The following is a 15919-nucleotide window of genomic DNA, read 5'->3' as shown; positions in this document are numbered from 1 at the left end:
ACTTTAGAAATTTGAATTTCAACATTTACTTTTCCAGACGTGATCTTTCTGGGAGAAGCCCCTGAACATTTTAGCCAATATTGACACAAGAAACGCATCAAGCTACAAATCTGAACGTGACCTACACTGGTATTTATTGCAGTCTACAAGATGACAGATTTAAGGTGTAGAAAACACTAACATCAACCAACGGGGCCTCTGCTTGTCTGGTAGGAGCAGATAGTACACATCATCTTGTGTTGAGAAGTTGTAGGTTCAAATGGTATAGTTGGAGAACTGATAGGGGCCAAGACCTAACCCCAGTTTGCCTTTAAAAAATACAAAAAAAGAAAACAATAACATGGTCTCTAAATGAGGATGTCTAAGATACGGACCACTGCAAGAGGATAGATGCACAGGTGTAGAAAACACTAAACGTGATCTAAATGAGGACGGCTAAAATACAGATGACACCGATACGCTGTTCATTAAGGTATGGAGAGGAGGTGAGACGGTTGTAGAAAAGAAAATGGATGATGAGGTTGGAGCTATCAACTGCATCTTGGTGAAGATGTAGTTGAAAATGGCTCATTTCCACTCCCTAAAACAACAATGGGGATAGGTGGCATTTATTAAATCCCAAAATCATCAGTTATGCAATCATATCATTGGGATTTGAACTTGCAACCACCCAATGCACCAACAGCTCTTACCAAAGGGAGTCCCTTTGGCAATTGCGTTGATATTTTGCCAATAAACAGGTAGAAATCAGACTAACCCCAGCTTTACTTCTTCAAGAGAAAAAGAAATATACTCACATGCTTGCAATAATATAATTGGGGGAAATGGAAACCTCACCACTAGAAAACCTCCCAACCTTACCCACTAAAAACATTTTATCAGATTTTCAGCGTTTTTTTTTTAATTCTGACCCTAGAGATGTGTTGAGCATGATTGATTTACTAGAAATTGACACTTGGATCATGCATTTTGGATTAAAAAAATGGCATTTTGAGACTCAAAAAATTGTGAAAACTGCAGGCCGTTGATTTTTGAGACCTTATAAAAACCTATCCATGCATATATAAAAACAAGCACATAGATCATATCTATAACGTCAGAATTTCAAAAAAAACTTGAAAATCAAATAGCATATTTCTTAGTGGGGTAGGGTTGGTAGGTTTTCTAGTGGGTACGTTTCCATTACCCACATAATGGGACCTGCATGGTCTGGCTTTGCTAAATTTTGTGTAACCCACTTGCTGGCTATGTCTAAGTCATCAGCAAATAAGTTAAATAACACAATTAACAGGGAGGAGGAAGAAACTAGTGTCAAACCAAACAAAGCAAATACGGTTCCCAAATTAAATTCTACAGCCTCAGTAAAGATGCCTGTTTTTCTAATGCCAAGTCCAGCACTAGAAAAAGTAACAAAAGACAAACCTGCAAAACACCAACAAAAAGAGAAAAAGAAAGAAAAGAGAGAGGCCACCCTTCCTGCAGCATTAGCACCAGCTCCCTGGCCTGCATAGCAGCCGCGCACATACATCTTGCAACTGCATGTCTGTCAATATATTCATGCGCCCACACCTGTACACAATTTTATAAAAAGCTGCATGAAAATGAAGCCGATCCTTACTAGCAGGGATACCTGAACCTGCAAAACTCATGACAAACTGTAAGCATGAACTTTTAAAAAAAGAAACAAATGGATCTGCATCTCCTTAACTATTTAAGGAACAGCTACTGGATGAATGCAACCCAGAATTACATATGCAAGCAGCAACCAAAATGGCAATGCAAACATGAACTTGCACAATGCAAATTGACACAAACATGATGGTGGTGGAATGTGCAGGCAATACTCCTAAAAGGTTTGGTTATGCAAGAATGAAGGAATTGTGCAGGCCGGATTGGTCTTGTGGACAAGATAGAAGCATAACTAGGGTTCCTGAAAGGGTTCATGCTCTTGCAGAGACACGTGTTTGGAAAACATGGTGGAAGACAACTAAAAAATGCAGCAGGCAGCACTCTAACAAAATGAAGGGGCAGGAAAAAGAAGAAGTAAAAACGAAGACTTTAAACCCATTATCATAGAACTGTGAACCTGCACACCTGCACAGGGGAAAATGGTAGGTAAGCTAAAATCACTAAAAGGCTATTTCTTCAAAATGGAACCCTTTGAAACTCTGGGCGCAGAGTATACCAATCAACGGGGAAAAGGGAAGAAGAACAGACCACATCCTTAATAGCCACCATGGCCTCCTTGCTGCTGGTCTCGGTAGTGCCCACCATTCTGTGCATAATAACCATCATCAGGGTTATTGCTATCGTTATTGTCACTGTTGTTACCCGTAGTAGCAGTTGTAGCTTGCTCCCGTTCCCTGTTCCACTGTTCAATTTTGGCTCTTCTCTCAGCGCTGCCTTCCCTCTCTTGGCTTCTGTTCCTTCCTCTCCTGCGACCAGGGCTGCGGCTCCTTGGCCTCCTGGTTCGGTCCTCATGGTGGTAGTCTCTATCGTCAAATCTTTTTCCACGACCACCACGGCCACCATGAAATCGATCCTCAAAGTTGCGTTGCCGGAAAGGACTACGACTTCGGCTCCTGCTGCGGCTGTGACTGCGCCTGCGCCGATAGCGTCCAAACAGTTGTCGCCTTAGATCCCTGCAAGAAGTCATCATAACAGATTTCAGGTTGAATATCATATGAAGTTGATAATAGTTGCATGGATCAATGAAAAAATGACTTTCAGTTTCACCTGCTAATCTTTTTTAAATGCATAAAATTGCAGTATCCACCTCTATTGCAGGTGTTCTCCTCATACTGCCTACACGTAGCCTCACGAAAATCAGTCACTGGAGAGAAGTCTACAATGATGGGACGACCTGAAAATTAACAGCCACAAGAATGACAACAGGGTGAGGCATGAAACATGCAGAATTACAAGTTCTGCATTGAAACATCAGGGATGTGCTAAAATCAGCTGACCTGCATAAAATCTTCCAGTGAGATTTCTGAGTGCATTTCCTGCATGTTCTTCCTCTCTAAACTGAACATACACATTACCAACCTGTGGAAATTTGAACGGGGGTACAAATTTTACCACAGACAACAGGAAATGTACAAACAGCTTTTGTAATGTATGGCAAAGGGAATTACCATATGATCAGCCAAGTTGTCACATATGTTCAAGCTTTCAATCTCACCATACTTGCTAAGCTCCTCAAACAAATCCTCATAGAAATCCTGTAGGATAAAATGGTCACATGTAGCTTGAAGAGTTCAAGTGAACAAACATGGTGTAAGCTACATCAAATCAATAAATGGGTTTAAATGCTCAAACTTCAGTAGAAGCTCCTAGCATATGTCTATCAATTTTCTATGCAAGATAGAAGCACCAGTAACACGTCCATGACAGATCGGTCACCAAAATCACATGAATCCAGCAGACACACTAAACTGGCAAGCAGTATTGTGAGAACATGTGAGGACAAGGAAAAGAAAAGATAACTTGAAAACCAAGCGATTTGGGCAATGGAAACAGAAAACCCCAAATCACCATATCTCTCTCAAGTGAAATGGATAATCTACAAAGAAAGACCTGTCATTGAAGGGAACAACTCCACACCACAAAATAAAAGAACAAAGGTCCCAAAACATGTTAGAAGTTTTTAAGTTGTTAATGTCAATGTTAGAGCCTATACTTGCATCCCTCCGCAAAGTAATCCTTTCACCCATAAGCACACTTGCACAAACACATGAAATAGAAACAAAAAGAATATATATTCTCCCAAATAAACCAAAAAAACTTTCCACCTTAAGATCAAGCATTGAGCATTGATAAATAGTCCCTGGTTGTGGCAGAAAGACAAGATAATCACCATCTAATAATCTAATAAATAACATTTCAAACTTCAATTTTCCAACATACAAGTGCAAAACATCTCTTCCATCTTGAAACAAATATTACGCATCGATCCACTACACGTTCGTTGCTAGAAGAATATCAAGCTAAGTCAACAAATACCAAACGAAAGAAATTAAAATTCATAAAAAAACGTCTCCTAAGACCTAGGAAAACAAGCTAGGAAAACTACGCTTTGTGAAAGCAGAATATGAACATCCAGTCTGGACCCATATCAGTCCCCAAAAAATTCTACGAAAGACAAAAGACTAACCAGGAGAAACGTGAAGTAGTAACATAAACTCATTAATTAACTAACCAGAACCAATTATTAGAGTCTGAGACCCATTTGCCAGATACCCAATTTCACTGGAATAAATAAGATAACAACTCAAAAAGCAATCATCGACTAGATAACGTAGAAAAACAATCAAGCTCATAACCAAGTCTTTGGGACAGGGCAGTTTGAACCACTATGTGCAGCAAACCTAAGCCCACCATAAAAGAGAAAAAAGCAAGTCACAAACTTAACAAATTAATCGATACGTAGATGCATCATTGTTCCTAAATCTCTACGTCTAAAACCCCCCAAAAGGCCTTCTTTCCATATCAACACAAACCTCCAAGCCTATATAACAGATTTCAGTGACCGAAACAATCATTAAAGGATCAACATACCAGACATCCCTAAAAAGCTAAAAGAAACGCAACATAGAACATTAACACGATAACAATAAGAGAATAAGCCCCCGAGACATGACCTTACCCTATAAAATCTTCATTGAAAAACAATACCGACAAAACCCTAAAAAACTAATCAATCCTTTCCACGAATAAAACACATATCTCCTAGCATGAATCACGGATTATTTCATGATCAGACGCTAATACGATGGATCAAAACACGATCTTTCAAGTCTACCCTAAGCGATGAGCAAGATCATCAGAAAAAGGGGGGCGGGGCAGAAACATCAACGGAACATCCGAAAAAACCAAACCGACGGACAAAGAAACCCTAGGATCAGAAAAAGCATCGAGAACGGGAGCGCGAAAAAAGCAAGAAAAACGTGTAAAATCGCAGAAAGATCCTGAAAGAGCCCTAGGAGATCGAACCGTCACCAAACTAAACGCCGGAAAATTCAGTTTTTTACCGCTCCCATCCCTTCTGCTGGGCAGGGTTGAGGAAAAGAAAGGGAAAAGACCTCGAAGTGCTCCTGGATCTTGTGGGGGTCCATGGCCTGGCCCTGGAGGTCGGCGCCAGGGGTGACCATGTCGGGGCGCTGGTACATGTTGGAGAGGAGGAGGGTGGGGCTGATGCTGGGCTTCGTGTGGAGCCTGGAGCAGCGGTCGCCGTGCCGGCACGCCCCGATCTTGAAGTAGAAGGGGCAGTTCACCCTGTCCTTCTCCGTCCCGAAGATCGATGCCAGATGCTCCGCCATCGTCACCAACCGGGATCTCAGACTCTTCCTCCTCCTTGCACCTTTCTCCTTTGCCTTCCCTTGTTAGCACGCACAAAAATAGAGAGAGAGCGAAGACGGTAGGGTTACATACGATATGTACGTACATATAGCAGCAGCACCAGGACGCTATGTCGACCATCTCATAATAAGTGAAATAAAATAGTGGAACTTCATTTAACCAAGTGAGCTGGTTTGCCCGAGTGGTCTAAGGGGGAAGACTTAAGATCTTCTGTACGTACGTACGCATGGGTTCAAACCCCATAGCCAGCAAGGTTTCATTTTGTTGTACCCTTTTATAAAGGCCAACCTTTTTTTACTAGGGATGGCAGCGGGGCGGGGGACAAGGTCTCCACCCCGCCCCGCCTCAAGATTTTATCCTCCATCCCCGGCGGGGATGAATTTTATCCTCCACCCCCGCCTTCATCCCTGTTTCATGTCCTCCATCCCCGGTTCAAACGGGGATGGGGCGGGGCGAGGATATTGTGGGGAAAAGTGGTCGAGGCGGAGAAAAGTACACGTCCATCCCCACCTTCACCCCGGACGGGGATGGATTTTAACCTTCGCCCCCGCCTCCATCCCCGTTTCATACCCTGTCCAAACAGGGTGGGGCGTGGCCCGCTTTCCCCCGGTCCACTGCCATCCCTTACTTTTTACCCCTAGATTGTCTATCAAAAAAGAAAAAAAAAGTCTTTTACCGTTTTTTTGAACAATTGAATCTATAAAATGACAGTAAACGGGAAACTCCAAAAGTTTTTACGAGGAAAACCGAACAATATTTTCTGTGAGCTAACTTTTTCACCGTGATAAAAAGTACGTTTTGTTTTCGCTCAAAAAAAAAAAAAGAGTAGGTTGTGTGAACATAATATTTTTATGTGAACTACCTTTTTTACTGTTTTAAAAAGTATTTCTACGAACTATTAAAATGATAGTAAAGGGAGAACTCCAAAGCTTGTTAAAACTGAAAAGGGAAAAGAAAAAAGAGTTGCGTTTGCCGGGAGTCGAACCCGGGTCTATTGCTTGGAAGGCAATTATCCTAACCGTTGGACTACAAACGCTCTTGTTGATCTTATGTCCTAAACATTTTTCTTATTACAATGCTTTTTATCACCCACATCCAAACTCCGGAAATGATTAAAATCAATGTCCCCGCTTGAATATCCAAACTCATGGATTTGCATTTTAGATGGGCGCATTTATCCTGGTAAATTGGATATTGAAATATGATAAATATTGAAGGGTTAAAGCTGTAGAAATGACTTAGCAAACTTACTTTTTTTTTGGGGGTCAAATTGACCTCATGGATGCAATTTACAGTCTTTTTAGTGAGAATCAGCTTTTGATTTACAATCATGGATGCACATGCTTTTACAATAAATGAAAAAATCGACCACTATAAAAAAGCACTAATTTTTTTTACACAAAAATTAATAAAAAACAACTTGTATCGTGAGACTCCAATTAGATTGTAGGTAGAATTGACTGTAGAAAATATGTATCCAATATTCAACATTGATTTTATGATGTTCGTTGGACCTTGAAGGATTAAAAGTATGTGTGTCAATGGGTCGGTTTGACCTGGACCTGACCCATACCAAACCCTATAGGGTCAGGGTTTGGTGATAAATAAGAAGGCTCGATTAGAATCTGGGTCAAACCCGAAGGGTTCGATTAATATATGGATCGAGTGTGGTTTATGAAATTGCATACCAGACTTGGGCCAGACCTGAGTTCTAATTAAGATCCACAAATTTTCAATGTAAAAATGATAAGAAATATTATTTTATAGGGTATGATCCGGGTCTGGTTCATGTAAACCTTATAGGATCCGGATAGGTTTTTTCTTATGGTGAGTCCGATTAGACCCAGGGAGGAGAATGAGAAGCAAGGCTGCCTTTGTGTAGGTGACAGAGAAACGACTACAGGGGTTTTAGAAGTCTTAAGAGTTTTTGTATGTGGAGCACGTGAAGTTTACTTTTCCACCCTTTTTCCTATCACAAATATATGCTTGATTATGACATGACACTTGCAATAATTGAGGAAATTAATTAGTTTTAACTCTTAAAGAAAAATTAAGATACATCCTCAACTAATCTATATCGTGCATAAAATCTAATAATGCAATATTCACGTGTGGCATGCGGTCGATAAAGCCCTTGAGGTTCCTGTTGCCTACTAGGGACTGCACCTAGCTTCGACATATTTTTAAGATACAAGCATTAGAAGCCCTGATGTAATTTTAATTTTGTTTGGAAGCTGGTAGTTGGAGAGAGTTTGTGCATTTGAAAATGTGGACCACCTGTATGAGGTGGTAGTTACCAAGTCCATTCTTTGGAGCAAATAAAAAGGATAGATGTCCTTCTATATCTAATGCATAAATTGTTGGATTCAGGAACTAGATCCAGTATAGAAATTAGACTCAGTATAAGATTGGGATCCAGTGTAGCTATAGGGTCTCACCTATGGAACTCCAAGGGACCACAAAGAGTGTGGTGGAGCCCATAACACAAGGGTTACCCAATACAATTGAGAATCCAAGAGCCACAAACATATTGGTGGGATCACATCTCATTGGATTTTCAATATGCTTAAGAATCAAAGGGGACAATTATGGCTGGGAAACGGCTACCCAGGGAAGGCTAATTATACCCGGTTCACGCACTCTGCAAGAGAGTTTGATATCCTCATCGACGACATTCCCCCTGGAGCATGTCATTTAACCTACTTTCCTATGCCCTTGTCCTTCGTTGATATGGAGCTCCTCCCTCACTGCCCATACCTCGGTCCTGAGTTCCAACAGTGGTATCAGAGTCAGGTTACCAAGTGTGTGCAGGATCTCGACATGCATGGATTCAGCCACCACCAAAAAAATTGCATCCAGCCACCGCCAATGGAAAAATAGCAAGGCTTTTATCAAGGTAGAGAGCTAAAATCGACAAGGATGTCGATGCCTCCATAGTTGTAGGCCACCACAAGCGATGTCAAGCACCATGGGTCATACCAAAAGCCAATGTTGTTGATCTTGTAAGAGTGCTTCAGGGATTGACAAACCGATGCCATTCATTTCCAGAGAGAGGGTATACCCCCGCAGGTTAGCCCACCAGATTGTTGTCGGGATAATGACAATAAGGAAAAAAGAAAAAGTGGCAGAAGAGACTTCTTATGGCATTGTCAATGTTGGCGTCAGTGGTGGAGGAGACCCCCCGTGTCAAGTTTGTTGTTGATGTCAGGGGCAGCAATTGCCTACTTCATACTCCAAAAAAGAGAAGATCGAGGCAGAGAAGCAACTAACTACCGAGAGGATGATCGAGCCGCCCTCCGAACCGCGAACCTGTTCCCCGACTCCACAAATGAACTGGAGTCATTCACCTTGTATCTCATGACACCTTCGACCCCGCTATATGTAGAATTCTAGGTGAGTGTGTTCTTTCTCTGATGGTTCTCCTAATTCTAACGGGGCTAGCCTGAGGTTGAGGTCGACTCCAAAGCGTCCCTCTCCAAATTCTGTCGCTGAAGCTCTCACCTTCAGCGTTTTCAAAGGCCGACGAGGAGGCCATGAATGTGGTAGACAGAAAGGTCAAGTCACAGAGGAAGGAAGGAGAGCAACATCCCGATGCTGATTGAGGTGGTCTAGATCGGGACATAGAGGCGGGAGGAGTTCAGAACAGAGATCCTGCTAGAGTTCTGCGAGTACAATGCCCAAAACCTTGGCATGGTCGTGAGGGAAGGAGGTTGGTCACGTCAGAGATGCTATGGGTAAATTTTGGTCGGGTCCCTACTAGAGAGGCAGACGCTAGGGTTGCGACGATAGTGCTCATCATGAGAGGCAACATAGCTATCAAAGGGGGAAGGAGTACACAGGAGGTGGTGGAGGCATCTCCACCGTACGGACGACCCTTCACGACCAATGCCCAAAACCTTGGCATGGTCGTGAGGGAAGGAGGTTGGTCACGTCGAAGATGCTATCGGTAAATTCTGTTCGGATCCCTGCTAGAGAGGCAGACGCTAGGGTTGCGGCGATAGTGCTCATCATGAGAGGCAACATAGCTATCGAAGAGGGAAGGAGTACACAGGAGGTGGTGGAGGCATCTCCACCGTATGAACGACCCCTGCGACTTGTCAGACGATGGTTGTCGCAATCGGTAGCTGTGGTAGCCATGGAGGAAATGGCAGAAGAAAAGGAAGAAGAAGAAGAAAGGGTTAGGGTTTTAAGAAAAATTAAGAACCCTCGATTTTCTGGTTTATAAACTTTTAAAGTATATTTACTATTCTACCTGCCTTCTTTTTTTATAATTCCCATTATATCCTTTCTGTTTGTTTGATTACAATACTGCCTATGTTTTTTTTTGATATTTTGTCTGTGCCTTTTGTTTTATATAACAAGGGACATTTGTTTTTGGAAAATTTTAGAAACAGACCTATTCTTTGAAAAATATCTGAGCCATGGTTTATTGAGCTGGTTTTTTCATAACAATCTCTCAAACTTTTTTAAAATTATAAAAAAATATCTGCAATTTTTTATTTAACTCAAAAAATTCTAAAAATTATATTTTAGTGTTCTGGTTTGTTGTTTTTTACAGAACTACCTTTTTTATTTTTCTAATTTTGTAGAAAAGTGCTTCTGGTTTGTGGAATACCTTCCAGTGCTTTATCCAAACAGGTTTGGATCTGAATTGGATCAAATTTGTATATGTAGTTTTTTATAAACTTGATTGGATCTAATAAAATTTTTTTGGACACAGTTATGATCTGCTTTTGATCTCTACCATGATATGGGGGAGTTTGAATTTTTTTAGCATGTATTTATTGGATCCTGAAATGCTTTGCGTGATTGCATAGCATTTTTTGATATGCTATATATTTATTCTTTGGATCCTATTATATATGGATTTGGATCTGGTATGGCTTAATATTGATCCAATTTTTATGATGGATAAGGGATAACTCGGTTAAGATCCATTGGATCTAGTGCTTGGATCAATATTGGATCGATTGAACCTGAATGAATCTCTATAAATCCAATTGAATGAGTTTAGATCCAGTTGAATGTTTTTTTATCTAGGAAACATCATTAAACATGTTTACACTCTTATCATGCCTGAATGAATCATTTTATGCGTTTTTTGAGGTTATTTGGATGTTGAGCAAGTAACTCAACATGGATCAAGTATTGAGATCTAGTTTGGGATTATTTTTTGACTCAAAGATCATAGTATGATATGAACCCAATTATGGTTCAAATGAAATCTATATATGATACAAATGGGTTGGATCCATATGAGATCTCAGAACGTTTATATAAAATTGAGTTGCATGTGCTTATGAAAATGGGCAAAGCCATGAATTTAAGCTAAGGTGGGCACAAATATACACTAAAAAAATAATTTCTATGACAATAAGCTATACTAGCACAAGTGTAAAAAATTTGAGAAACTACAAAGTGTCATATTTATAATTAGGAACTTTGGTCGAAACTAAACGGCATATTTTCAGTAATAAAAAATTTATTTAACACTAAAAGAAAAAACTCTAATTAGAGACGGAAATTTGTGATAGATTTTTTCTGTCGTAAATTTACGACGGATTAGATAGAGAAAACTATCTGTCACTAACATTCAAACTATTTGCAAAATTAGCGACGAAAAAAATTCTATCACAAATCCGTCGCTAATTAGTGACAGATTCACGATGAAAAAATTCTGTCTCAAACTCCATCACAACTTAGTGATGGATCAACGGCAAAAATTTTCCATCGCTACTTGGCGACGAATTCGCGACAAAATTTTTTCTATCGCTAATCCATTGCTAATTTCCCCCATAAAACCCTAATGTAAGCCCCTTTCTTTTCCTTTCTGTTTCATCCCTCACCCGTCGCCCACCGCCCGTCGTCGATCGCCCGTCACTGGTCGCTCGCCACCCATCGACCCAGTCCCCCTCTGAGCTCAGCTCCCCTCTCTTTCGCTCTTGTCATTTTTTTGACCGACAAGCCCCGTTCAACAACCCCCTTCCGACCTCACCCCGTCTCCCTCTTCCAACTCCGATCTCTTTCATCTGCCGACACCAACGCTGGCTCTTTTCAGGTAACCCCGACTCCCCTCTCTCTTTCCTTTTTCACCAGCCGACGAGCCCCTTTCTTTCTCTCTATTTCCCTTTCGTCAGGGAGGGGTCGAGCCTCCTCCCTGTCTCTCGGTCTTACGGGATGCGAGGGAGGGGCTCGACCCCCTCCCTGTTCTTTTTTCGCCAGGGAGGGGTCGATCCCTCTCTCTGTCTCTCTATCTTACGGGATGCAAGGGAGGGGCTTGCCCTCCTCCTTGTTCTATTTTCGTCAAGGAGGGGTTGAGCTCCCTCCCTGTCTCCCTGTCTTACGGGATGCGAGGAAGGGGCTTTCCCCCTACCTTGTTCTATTTTCGTCAAGGAGAGGCCAAGCTCCCTCCCTGTCTTACGGGATGCGAGCGAGTGGCTCTGCCCCCTCCCTGTTCTATTTTCGCTAGGGAGGGGGTCGAGCCCCTCCCTGTCTCCCTGTCTTACGGGATGCGAGGGATGGGCTCTGCCCCCTCTCTGTTCTGTTTTCGCCAATGAGAGGCCAAGCCCCCTCCCTGTCTTACGGGATGTGAGGGAGGGGCTTGCCCCCCTCCCTGTTCTTTTTTTGCCAGAGAGGGGCTGATCCCCCTCCCTGTCTTACGGGATGTGAGGGAGGGGCTCGCCCCCCTCCCTGTTCTTTTTTCGCCAGGGAGGGGCCGAGCCCCCTCCCTGTCTTACGAGATGCGAGGGAGGGGCTCGCCCCCCTCCCTGTTCTTTTTTCGCCAGGGAGGGACCGAGCCTCCTCCCTGTCTCCCTGTCTTACGGGATGCGAGGGAGGGGCTTAGCCCCCTCCCTATTCTTTTTTTGCCAGGGAGGGACCGAGCCCCCTCCCTGTCTGCCCGTCTTACAGTCTCTCTCTCGCCAGTAGATGTTTTGTATATTTGTGCTTTGCACGTACGTAGCTGGGCTAATTGTGCGATGCTTAGTGCTAAGCATCACATGCAGTTAAAAATACAATAAAAGAAGAAATAAGAAAAAAATGCAAAGGCAAAAGAAATGAAAATCGGGTAAATACCCATGGTGAGTAAGTGATGCAAGGGCATCACAGGTTATTTAATTTCTTTGATGCAACACTTTTTTGTTCACACACTCACTTAGTTGTGGATATCTAGGACTGCTTTGATGGAGTTCGGGGATCATGCTAAGCATAATTTTAATGTATGAAAATAGAAGTGTTTATATTTTTGGAGTTCAAATTTCATGTTAGTCATTATAGTAGTTAGCGGGATATTGGAGTGTGTTTGCTGCAGGTACATGTTTGACATTGTTTTGATATGAATGATTTGTATGTATTGCAATGTTTGATGTGACTGTATCCATGCTTGCATGAAGTTATTTTCAATTTGATTATGCCTTTCATGTGAAATTGTATGATGAAAACATGCTTCAAATGAATGTATCGTGTTATGAATGTGTTTGCACATGAAAATGAATGATAAGTTATCGATGCTTCAAACATGCTTCAAATGAATGGTTTTGCACATGAAAATATTAAGTTATCAATGCATGCATCATAGTTCTTGTGATTGAATGACATCATATATATACATATATGTGTGTGTGTGTGATATATATCAAATCATTACATCCACCATGAATGCATGATAAATTAGATATTTTCTTCATCATAGCATTCTTATGATTCTCTTTTATATGGTTAGAATAATATTCGTAACATCATATGACATTGATGTGATATGAATGATTTGAATGTATTGTCATGTTTGATGTGACTGTATCCATGCTTGCATGAAGTTATTTTCGATTTGATTATATATCAATGGAATTGCATATCATGTAACTGATCCAAATACATTTTTATTTGTTAGAATATGGTTCGTGGAGGTAACAATGGTCGAGCACCCAGTGGTCGAGGACCAAGTGGAGGCCGTGGGACATCATTAGGTAGATGTCTCTGTGTTATATTTAAATATAGGCATTTATTATATTTTTGCTTATACGTTGATATAAAAATTGTTACTTGTTAATCATCTTTATAGGATTCTAGCTCAATGATAGTCAGTCTTAGCCTTCGTCTTCACGTAATGCTTCGATAGGTATATCATTTAAATAATCGTATACTTGATTAGTTTAAATATGCATTGTGTGAATTTCTAACTCATTGTTCTGTAGGTGATGTTTTGCCTACACATAACTCACCTACACCAGCTAGTAATACACATCATGAGACAACGTCGGATGCAGAGTCTTCTCAGTCGGACACACAACGACTCATTCAAATAGTGTATATCGACAATCGATTGTTAATGTGTATCAATTCATGTGCAGCGTGTGGTTCGAGATACAAGAAGTAATACGAGAAATTAGGAAGTCACTACTTCAGCATCTTCTAGAACCAGTCGTTCAATGAAAAGAGTACCCGAATGAGGTTTTGGACAGATTATTATCCTCATTCATGGTATGCAATCGTCTATCATAACTAATGTGTTTCATATTGAATTTTTTGTTATAGTTATGTATGCTAACTTTCTGAAAGTATTTGTATGCTTCGCATCGCTTCGCGACAACGAACGAGGAGAAGGACGCGAGGGTAGTGTGGTAGAAGGTGACTGCCAATCAATTTGCCGACATGCTGCTCAATATGAAGACCGCATCAATAAAAGAAGCTGATGGGATAGATGATCCACTACAGTGGAAGGGCCATGACCCTTCTACTATCAGAAGAGACTATTGGGAGAGAATGTGCGACAAGTAGGCGAGCAATGAATTTCGAAACCGCTCAGAAAAGGTTGTACAAAACTAACCAAAGATGCTCGATGCCCATCTACATGCAGGTGGGTCTAAGACTTTTGAGAGCCACCAGAAGAAAATGGTAACTCATCAATATATATTATCAAATTTATGAGTATTGTTGCATACTTTTTAATTGATTTTTTTATCATTTAACCTCGTAGAAGGCAGAAAAAGGAGGCATTGTGCTTTACAAAGATGTGTTTGTTGAAACACATAAACATAAGAGTACATGAGAGTTCGTATCAGAGAAGGCAAGAGCGGCAACAATATATATTTATTGTATTAATAAACATTGTAATAGATAAGTTACCATGAATATTGTAATTCTTAATTATTAATCCATACTGTAATCATTACTTTGTAAGAGTCATACGAGCAGCAGATGATAGAGTGATATGGCAATGACTCCACTCAGCATCCGCCTTTTGATCCTGCAACATGAGTGACTGCAATCAGTGAACCCAAAAATGGTCGTGTGTTCGGGTTTGGGAGTAAAATGAACACCACACCAGTTGTTGCCTCCTACAGCCAGGGCTCTTAGAGTTCTTCCGCCAACATCAACTCCTACCGTCCGATTGACTCTGCTATATCTTGGGATGGTGTCTGTCAGCGTCTTGAGGAGAAAATGCGTGACTTTTTACATGAAGTCATTCCCAACTTTGTCCATAATGAGTTGTGCAACTTTTTTAATGACATGAGAACTTTGTCTGCATTCAACATGAGCTCTGGTGCCTGTCAGGTATAAAGATTCATGTAATTTGTTTCATGTCGTTAGATTTCAAGCTAGTATATGCATGATTGAATCACTATAATTTTTTTTGACACCTTTAAAACACATATATGCATGATTGAATCACTATACAATTTTTATGACACCCTTATAACACATATACGCATGATTGAATCACTATGAAAGTTTTTTGACAACCTTACAACACATAAGCATGATTTCATCACTATAAAATTTTCTGACTGCCTTATAACACATATATGCATGATTGAATTACTATGAAAGTTTTTTGACAACGTTAGAACACACACAAGCATTCTTTCATCACTATGACAACCTTAAAATACATATGAGTATGATATTAACATATATGAAAGTTTTGACTGCCTTATAACACATATATGCATGATTGAATCAATATAAAGTTTTTTGACAACCTTAGAACACATATATGCATGATTGAATCACTATGAAAGTTTTTTGATTGCCTTAGAACACATATATGCATGATTGAATCACTATGAAAGTTTTTTAACAACCTTAAAACAAATATGAGCATGATATTAGCATATATGAAAATTTTTTGACTGACTTATAACACATATATGCATGATTGAATCATTATGAAAGTTTTTTGACAACCTTATAACACATCTATGCATGATTGTATCACTATAAAAGTTTTTTGACAACCTTAGAATATATATAAGCATGATTTTATCACTATGAAATTGGTTTACTGCCTTACAACACATATATGCATGATTGAATCACTATAAATTTTTTTGATTGCCTTAAAATACATATATGCATGATTGAATCACTATAAAATTTTTTTGACAACCTTAGAACACATATAGGCATGATTTCATCACTATGAAAGTTTTTTTACAATCTTAGAACACATATATGCATGATTGTGTTACATAACACATTTATTTGATAGGCTTATAAACTATATATGTATGCGTGAATCACTGTGACATTTTTTTACAACCTTAGAACACATATATGC

General features: G+C 40.3%; 1 protein-coding gene and 2 non-coding genes across 3 annotated transcripts; 1 reads left to right on the top strand and 2 right to left on the bottom strand.

The window, feature by feature from the left end:
* Positions 1-1310: 1310 nt before the first annotated feature.
* Positions 1311-5421, bottom strand: LOC149838088 (splicing factor U2af small subunit B-like). Its single transcript, XM_090006361.1, has 6 exons — positions 5085-5421; positions 3138-3224; positions 2967-3048; positions 2737-2863; positions 2218-2642; positions 1311-1569 (listed from the first exon to the last, which is right to left on the bottom strand). The coding sequence occupies exons 1-5, from the start codon at positions 5319-5321 to the stop codon at positions 2225-2227; spliced, it is 951 nt and encodes a 316-aa protein (XP_089862487.1). The 5' UTR covers positions 5322-5421; the 3' UTR covers positions 1311-1569; positions 2218-2224.
* A 107-nt stretch (positions 5422-5528) lies between these two features.
* On the top strand, positions 5529-5612 carry TRNAL-UAA (transfer RNA leucine (anticodon UAA)). The gene has a single exon. It is a non-coding gene; the product is annotated as a tRNA-Leu (tRNA).
* Positions 5613-6325: 713 nt separating this feature from the next.
* On the bottom strand, positions 6326-6397 carry TRNAG-UCC (transfer RNA glycine (anticodon UCC)). Its single transcript has one exon. It is a non-coding gene; the product is annotated as a tRNA-Gly (tRNA).
* Positions 6398-15919: the final 9522 nt, after the last annotated feature.

Source organism: Nuphar pumila, chromosome 5, assembly GCF_984573655.1.
Source record: "Nuphar pumila chromosome 5, dmNupPumi1.hap1.1, whole genome shotgun sequence".
NCBI classification, from domain to species: domain Eukaryota; kingdom Viridiplantae; phylum Streptophyta; class Magnoliopsida; order Nymphaeales; family Nymphaeaceae; genus Nuphar; species Nuphar pumila.
The sequence above is the reverse complement of the archived record's forward strand: the minus strand, read 5'-3'. Positions and strand labels throughout refer to the sequence as shown.

Bases quoted from the DNA above. Each gene is read 5' to 3' on its own strand.
- LOC149838088 (XM_090006361.1), bottom strand. From the start codon at position 5,321: ATGGCGGAGCATCTGGCATCGATCTTCGGGACGGAGAAGGACAGGGTG. The intron at 2,864-2,966 runs GTCAGCTGATTT...GTTAATTTTCAG, and splicing joins CACTGGAAGATTTTATGCAG to GTCGTCCCATCATTGTAGAC. The intron at 2,643-2,736 runs GTGAAACTGAAA...GACTTCTTGCAG, and splicing joins CATTTAAAAAAGATTAGCAG to GGATCTAAGGCGACAACTGT.